General features: G+C 42.1%; 1 protein-coding gene across 1 annotated transcript in view; it reads left to right on the top strand.

The window, feature by feature from the left end:
* Positions 1-7,913, top strand: part of dap (death-associated protein) — a 16,895-nt gene extending 8,982 nt beyond the window's left edge. Inside the window, exons 3-4 of the mRNA XM_015028330.1 lie at positions 3,367-3,409; positions 6,315-7,913. Coding sequence (XP_014883816.1) covers positions 3,367-3,409; positions 6,315-6,434 — 163 coding nt within the window. The 3' untranslated portion in view covers positions 6,435-7,913. The remainder of the gene's footprint in view (positions 1-3,366; positions 3,410-6,314) is intronic.
* The last annotated feature ends 311 nt before the right edge of the window (positions 7,914-8,224 follow it).

The following is an 8,224-nucleotide window of genomic DNA, read 5'->3' as shown; positions in this document are numbered from 1 at the left end:
TTTGGACTTTAAAAAAGAAAAAAAAAAAAACCCACATTTTTTTCCCTTTTATATTTTCTTTTTTTTTTTTTTTTTTTTTTTTTTTTTTTTTTTTTTTAACCTGAAAATGACCTGCTAGCATGTGCCCAGAACATAGGCTGTCACACTGAGAATCATAGAGGAGGTGAGGCGGGGATGGGGGAGCTTCTAGCAGGTGTCTGCACTGTAAATTCTGCGTCAGAAGCAGGCAGCGAAGCGTCATAGTCAGGGGAACCCTCTCTGTAACCAATCTAACCGACATGGACGGACAGGCCACAGAGGGAGGAAGAGAGGGATGGATGGATGGATGAGGGATGAGGGATTATGGATGGGAGGAGGATTATTATTATGGCACTGGGAGTGTCGTGAAAATATTGTAGATATAAACGTGGCAGGTAAGTAATGGAGGGGATGGGCTGAAGAGAGGGGGGGGGGGGGAACGCACACAGGAGACCCAGGAGAGAGATCCTGCTTAGAGACTGCCAGATGAATTTGCCACTCAAACACACCAGCAGTAAATCTGCTGCACAGTCGAGCAATGTGTCTTCATTTTGAATATTGGTGAGGCGGTGTAAGAGCTAATCAGGTTTTTTTGTCCACTGTCTGTGGAAATGCTTATTCAGGTGCTACTGAATAGGCCTGAAAAGACTAATCGTGGTTAATCAATTGTCGATGTAATTGCCAACTAATTTAGCAGTCAATTAATCATTAAGTGGAATATACAGACTCCAAAAAAATAGCATTTTGGTGGGGGAGGGGAAAAAATGACATTCAAGATAAAAACACCATTGTCTGTAAATATATTTTAGTCAAAACCCTTTAAGTGGCATAATTTTAGATTCACCCTGTCCACATTTACTACAGGAATCCAGATATTGCATTTTAGGGAATAAAATGTTTATTTTCTTACTTAAAAAAAAAAATCATTTATTTATTTACATCTTTTAATTTATTCCTGATATTGTATTAAAAAAAAGACTTGTGATTAAATTAAAAGTCTGTAGAGTGTGCAAATTCTTTCATCCGATTAATTGATTAATCACCAGAATAACAGATTAATCGATTACTAAAACGATCGTTGGTTGCAGCCCTACTTGCAAACTTGCATGCAGCAGCTATGATAAAATGTTCAGTTAGTTGACAGCTCATGGTAGGAAAAAAAAAAAAAGTTGCAGGGAGAAAAAGAAGAAAAGATGGGAGGAGGACAAGCAACAGGCATCTGTTTCCAGGGCAACCACCACCTCGCCCACGGCAACAAACTTCCCGCTCTGCTGAAGCAGGGAGAGATGGGTGGGGTGGAGTGGAATGGGCTGGGTGAAGCTGGAGCTTTAATGCTAACAGCAGAGAAGGAGAGAAATACCCAACAATAAACTCATGATCATTTTACCCTTTGTCTTGTTGGTTTAGATTTGCTTTGTGTAGCTCTGTCTCCTTTTTTTTTTTTTTTTTTCCCCCTGTCCCTTCACCCCTCCTCCTCTCTTTTGTTGTAAACTCTTCCTCATCGACTGTGACAGTGCAACTCCCTTAATGGATGCAGCGCGGCTCTCTGCTGCCCCCTGGAGCCTCGCCCCTCTTCAGAAATGCTGCCACGTCTTCCTGGGATCATAAAACCAAAGCCGCAGCAGATTGTGGTCTCCAACTTTCAATGCCTGTCTTCTCTTTCACTCAACTCCTGTTTAATCGCATCGACTGTAAATGAAAAAACAAAAACAAAAAAACACAATGTGATGAGGATCATCTGAAGATTTTTGGAAGGCATTAACTGTGTTTTTTATGTTCTAAAACACCCACTGCCACTCAAGTTTGCGTGCAGTATTTCTGGGATATATACTGCAATTAAAATAGTCTTCTTACGGCTTGATTAGCCCGTTAACATACTGTGCGTGTGTATTATTTTTTTCAGTCAGCTGTCACATTCGTAATGCGAGCATATTCCTTTTGCCCGTCTGCAGTTTAGCTGACACGTTCATTCGCATAAACAAATAGAGTAAGTTGCCAAATAAGCACTTATTTTTTCTGACAGCACCTGATGTATTCCCCTCAGCTTGAAATGTTTCAGACTCTGAATTTTAGTTTTTCCCCACCGACGCCTCGTGGAGTTTTTTTTTTTTTTTTTGGATGGGCGAGGGGACATTTATGCTGCTTAAATGCCATGTTTTAGCTAATTGAATTGCTAATAAAGAGACACTCAACTTCACATTTTTGACAAGTGCCAAGCCAGCGCAAGATTTGCGAAATTCCAACATATGCAGCCATTGAGTTTCTGCCAGGAGGTAAATATTCTCATTAATACGAGTAGCAGGAGACTTTTTTTTTCCTTTTTCTTTTTTCTTTTTAATGCCAGGATGTTAATTGCAGAGATCTATGTTAGACCGATGTGAGCAAAACACTTAGCTGTACAGGAAGTTCAGAGTGATTAAAAACAGGCTGAGTCCATTCCTCCAAGTAACCACAGATGCTTTCAGAGGCGCAGAAGTTGTAACTTTTCATCTTTGAGGTTGTTGAAAGGCGAAAGGGAAAACATTTTGTTTGCTGCTGTACTCGGTGTCTTTGAGGGGAGTTTGAAGGTGGCTAACTGTACCCCCGCCGCCGTAAAATTAGACTGCACTCGTTTGTCACACCAAGGTCGATACTCACTTCAGGTTCTGCCTTCCTCCTCATCATCTTTTTCTCGGCCTCCATCCTTTTCCCCCCTCGGTGTGTGAGCGAGCGCTCCCCTCTCTCCTTCAGCCCGTTCCATCTTCTCTAACAGTCGGTTATTATAAAAGCATTTGGCTCCCTGTTCTCACTGCCAGCTTCCTTTTTCCCCCCAACCCTTCTCTGCCTCACGTTTCCTACTCCGACCTGCATTTGCACTTCTTTCCTCCCCTGAATGTTCGCCTTTTATCCCCCCCTTCCACCTCTTCCAGTCTTTCATCGCCCTCCTCCTCGTAGCTCTCTCTGTTTCTCTGGTAGGGTTGGTTTTCCCGCTGCTTCTCCTCTCCTGCTCTCCATCTGCAGCCTGTGAAAACCAGCGTTTGGCCAGAATGAATGGGGGCTATTTAAGCTGCTGGCAGGTCCATCCGCTTTGTGACTGCATGTGTGTGTGTGTGTGTGTGTGTGTGGAGAGCTGCGCGCGTGTGTGTTTTCGCTGCCAGAGAGTGTAAAACTGCAGGTGTTTGGACAGCTTGGCATGTCCGTATTTTGGCACAGCGTCACAATGGGGTTTTCTGCATCTAGCCGGTGGGCGCGTTTGTGTCTGGAGTAGTTTTACCTGTAACCGTCAGACTTTCTCATATTTACTCATTCCAAAAGCATTTTTCTTAATGAAGCTCTATTTGTTTTTCTTTTTTTTTTTCTTTGTTTTAGCCCTCCGAAGGCCCCGGTGATTGTTTCCGGAGTGGTCACAAAGGTAAGACTTTTTAGTAAAAAACAGAAAGCTGGCTTTCTATCCATTCATCCTCATCTCAGTTTAAATTGGTTCTATTGATGGAACCAAACTATTCAAGCAGTTTGTAGACTTTAGCTGTTATTTATTCTTAGTCCATTACTGCCCTTCCCCTTCCTGCTGCTATACCCTTTTTGCATTCATGGTATTTTTTTCTTTCTTTTTTTTTTTAATTAATGCATTCAGAATCTCGTCATGAATCTTATTTTTAATCAACGTTATCGAATGTGAATCTCATATTCTCATTATAGCTGTCTCGCCGGGAGCTGTGTCTTGTCTTTATTGGTGTTTGTGCAATATAAGGTGCAATATTGTCAAGAGAGAAAAAAAAAACAAAAGGAAATAAAATGAATGAAATCCACTCTGACCACCAGCAGGTTTTGAAATGGGCTTCATTCACCTGGTGATTTTATTCTGGGAGAGGAGCGGCACAGGTTAATCGAAAAAGCTCAAAGGTTTTGAGAATCAGAATCTAGAAAAAGTCTAGGATTTAAGGGGAAGCACAGATATTATCAGTCATATTAGATAAAGAGTGTGATCACATGAAGATGCAGCAGGGTCACTAATCTTCTTGCTGCGTAACCAAAGCATGAATTTACTTTTCTGCAACAAAGTTTTTCTTCTGCAAATGTTAAACGTTACCGTCTTCCTCGTAGCGCATACACCTCTGTGTCTGCTGCCTTTGTGTTTTACGTTTTTTCTGCAGAGGTTGCTCTGTTTCTTTATTTCCTTTTGTGTTGGAGTGTCCTTGACAGCCCGGATGGCTCCATTCCCCGCCTTTCCACGTGCCTCTGTCAGACCAGGCGGATTGTTTGCGGAAGATTGCGGTGATATCAGAATGTGGCAGGCATCCCATTTATCCCTCAATCCTCCTCGAGCCTTCTCATTCGCCCCTATCGCTGCCATCAAACCTGCTGGCTAGCCGTGCACAAAGCCCCAGGAAAGCCTTTTAGGGGGCTAAGTGAAACACTTCAGTGTGTGTGTGTTTGGAAAAGTCCACCGCTATGTGTGTGTGTGTGGAGTTTTTTTCTGATTGTGTCCCACAGCTCCGATATGTTTATAGAATGTCGTTCTGCCACTTTCTTTGACGGTTTCTTATATATAGCCTTGATTTTATGTTGAAGGATTTGTACTTGCGTAGCTAATTTGTGCGTTTAATTTGTTTCATCCCCACCCACATCTCTGCATCGACTGGAAAAAGAGTTGAAAGAAAGCTTTGAGAATCAGATGAAAGGAGGAGGACTGTTGGAGGTCAATTCAATCTCCGTCTCTCGCTGTTAGCGGTGGGCTTACCTCTAAATGAATAATACACACATATACACAGTAACACACACACACACACTGTTAAACTACCGCGCTGCCACGCCAGTAGTACAAACTCGACACTTGCGTATGAAAGGAAAAACATATCTCCGGCAAAGGCTCGGGGAGAAGTTGCAGAGATTTGACTAATGAAATTTCAGTAGTGATAAAATAAGTTTCAAAGAAGAACTTTGGAAAGAGAATTACAAATCTCCGAGAGAGATTAAAAAGAAAAAAAAAAAAAAAACTCGAGAAAAATAAATGAAATGAGGATTTTTGTCATGATCGTATTAAAATGCTGATTAAAATTCTGCGAACAATCACATCCCTGCTTTGATTTAACAATCATGGCCGCCGCCGTGTGCCGAAGTAAGACGCGAGACCTGGTTGCTGTGCAGATCGGTCGTTCTCCTCATACTCTTTGCTCACTTTAGGGAGTTCCTCGGCTTTATGTGTGTTTTAGGGGAGAGCTTTAAAAGTGGGTCAAACAATACACCCAGTGTCTGCTGGCAAACACACCTCTAAATAAGTGCTTATGTTGACACACAGAGGATGTTTAACAAAGCACTCTCTCAAGAGCACTCAGCGTTCCTGTAGGGGATGTTTTGTCTATAATAGTACAGTTTCACGGACATGCACAGTCTTGCACAGCGCTGTTTTTTTTTTTTTTTTTTTTTGGGTTATTGCCAGTAATAGCCAGTAAGCGTTCTCCACTGCCAAACGTAGAAATAAAGTGCAAATGAGTGTCTTATGGTTTCAGTTTGAGCCCTTTGGAGCCATTAAAACAGTTGGGAGACTCCAAAATACTGAAGCCAGCTCTCATGCAAGTTTTATATGCAAGTGTCCCGCAGAGAGTTTAGCCATTCTGTCTGTATCTACAGACGGGGAGGAAGTGAAGTGAGGCAGGAGGTGGCTGGAAGCAAGTTTGACCCTTTCCTGTTGTTGACTTTTTAGTGGTAGAGGTGGGCAGATGGTTAAAAAAAATATATGTCGGTACCAGGTTGGTATCGGTAGTGGAGTAAGAGTCATGCTTTACCAATCAGACTCCATCCCATTACCAATCAAGCACTGGAAATTGTTGCTTTTGCTCTGCTCTTGCCATGAAAACCGTCAATGTAGTCACAGACAAAGGCATTACACATTTTCTCGTAGAGGGATGTATCCGCTACTCCTGGAGAGAATCAGAGCGTTGGATCTTGAGCTGGAATAAAATGTTTGTACCCATTTTGGAATATTTTTTTATTTTTTTCTCCCCCATTTAGATTCTATGCACCACAAATCTGGAACAAACTTCCGAAAAGCTGCAAAGGGGCTCAAAAGGTTAAAAATCCACCTGTTTAGAGCCGCCTTTGGTTACCTGTAATCAGAACATTGATCCATATATCTGATGTGTATTTGCTTGATAATTTCGATGATGGCATTTGATTAAATGTAATGTCTGGTGCTTGTTTCAGTGTTTTCATGGAGTGAGACACTTTGCCTTGCCTTGTTCCTGAAATGTGCTGTACAAATAAACTTGACTTTCTTCAGTTTTGAGTGCATCGCTGACTGACCGTGTTGTTTCCAGGGCGATAAAGACTTCACGCCCGCAGCGGCTCAGGTGGCCCACCAGAAGCCCCAGCCTGGTGTCCCCAAGCTGCCCCCCGCGCAGCACATCAACCAGCACATCCACCAGCCCCGCAAGTGAGCGGGACCAGCAGGGCTCCAGCGGCTCTGCTTTTACTCCACCAGCCAGCCTTCCCAATGGAACACGTAGGATGAAGATGGTTCCCAACCGGGTGCACAAACCTCTGCTAAATGATACCAGTAATTTTTTTGTTTTGTTTTTGTTTCGTTTTAATTTGCTTCTTGCTTTACATATCGAGAAATATTTCAGCAGCTGATGCCACATGTCAGTGCAAGTATCGTAGAAGTCCTGCTTGTACCCTGCTGCGTCGGTGCTGCACTACTGTTTCTGCACTTTCATGACCTGACCTCTCCTTCGCAGGGATTGTTCAATCGCTCATCAGTCTTAACTTGAAATAAACCGAGCTCTTCTAGCAGCAGTGGGAGGGGAGGGTAGGGGAGGGGGGGAAAAAAAACCTAAATGATCGTGGGTTTAGCTCTCTTTGAGCTAAAACGGCCAATCACAACCGAGCAAAACCCAACAGGTCAGCGGAGCCTCGGCTCCAGGATTTCCTCCAGTAGACCATATAGACCAAACAAATGAATGCAACACGTCACGTCGTCACAGTTTAACTGCAGAGCCAACCAGCGTATCAAAGATAAACAGAGAAAGTCAAACTAATAACTGTATAATAGACAGTATTAACCTATCGGAGCATGTGCAAGCAATTTAAGCGCATTATGTTTGTTCCTGTGTGCCATTTTAATGCAAGAAATCATAGAAAGTGTAGTAGATCGCAAATTTGAGCAAGAACTTAAAATCAACATTGATGCTATGTACTGCTTCTTTGTTTAAAGAAAAAAAGCATAATATCTCTGATATCTTAGCATTTGTAGCTGTTGGACCATCACAAAGCCCATTAGGCTTATTCCCATTTAATTATTTCTTACTATTCCTTTATAAACGAGTTTCAACGTCTGTGTTAAATGACGTCTATTTAATCCATGGTGCAGCGGAAATGATGCCAAAAAACCTGAAGAAAACTTCAGCTTCTGGGAAACAACTGAAGGATGCTTTGTGTTTGGTCTAAACAACAAATAAGCCGTTTATTGAATACAGAGATGGACTATCAGGTTAGGGTGATAATGTGCTAACATTAGGATAATTACACAACATTCCACGCGTCAGTTTGCTAAGAGAATTTGTTTGGGCTTCAGCATAGGGATTTATTTGCATATCAGCAACAGAAACCCCATAATTCATATTTAAAAAATAAAACCAAATCACTGCATTTTTTTTTAAATTGCTCATCTTCTTACAATTCAAATCAGTTGATGCAACACTAATTTTCAGGTTTTCAGGAGACAAAAAAAAATTTATCTTATGAAGAAATCATTATCTGTGTTCATGTAATTAAATTGAAAAGGTTTCAGTTTTGTTCTGTGCTTCTTTTTTTTTTAAGTGAATCACTTTAAATGTTAAAATCTTGAGTCATTGAAGTGGACTTGGGTGTTAGGTGTGGTTGTCGTAGTAAATAAAGGTTTGGAATATCTTGAACGAAACCTCCTTCAGCTCAGCTGGTTTTTATTTATCTGCAACACGGTGAAAACTTTTCACAACTCAGGCCACAGACGTTTTAGCACATTCCAAAATTTCCAGTTGGATAAAGTTGGGGCATTCGGTCTTGAGGGGGGGAAAAAAAACGCTACCTCGTCCGACTTGATGCATCATCTCGGGTTTCTCACCTGGAGCATCGTGGCGTCCTGTGGTGAATTAGCACTCTGCACCGGGGGGACGAGGGCTCAGGTGGCGCTGTGAAATGAAACGGAATCATCTCTCCTGGAGCTGTTTTCCCCTCCACACACACCCAC

Source organism: Poecilia latipinna, unplaced genomic scaffold (assembly GCF_001443285.1).
Source record: "Poecilia latipinna isolate Pla-1442-1.1 unplaced genomic scaffold, P_latipinna-1.0 Scaffold120, whole genome shotgun sequence".
NCBI lineage: Eukaryota > Metazoa > Chordata > Actinopteri > Cyprinodontiformes > Poeciliidae > Poecilia > Poecilia latipinna.
This window is presented reverse-complemented; position numbering and strand designations above follow the sequence as displayed.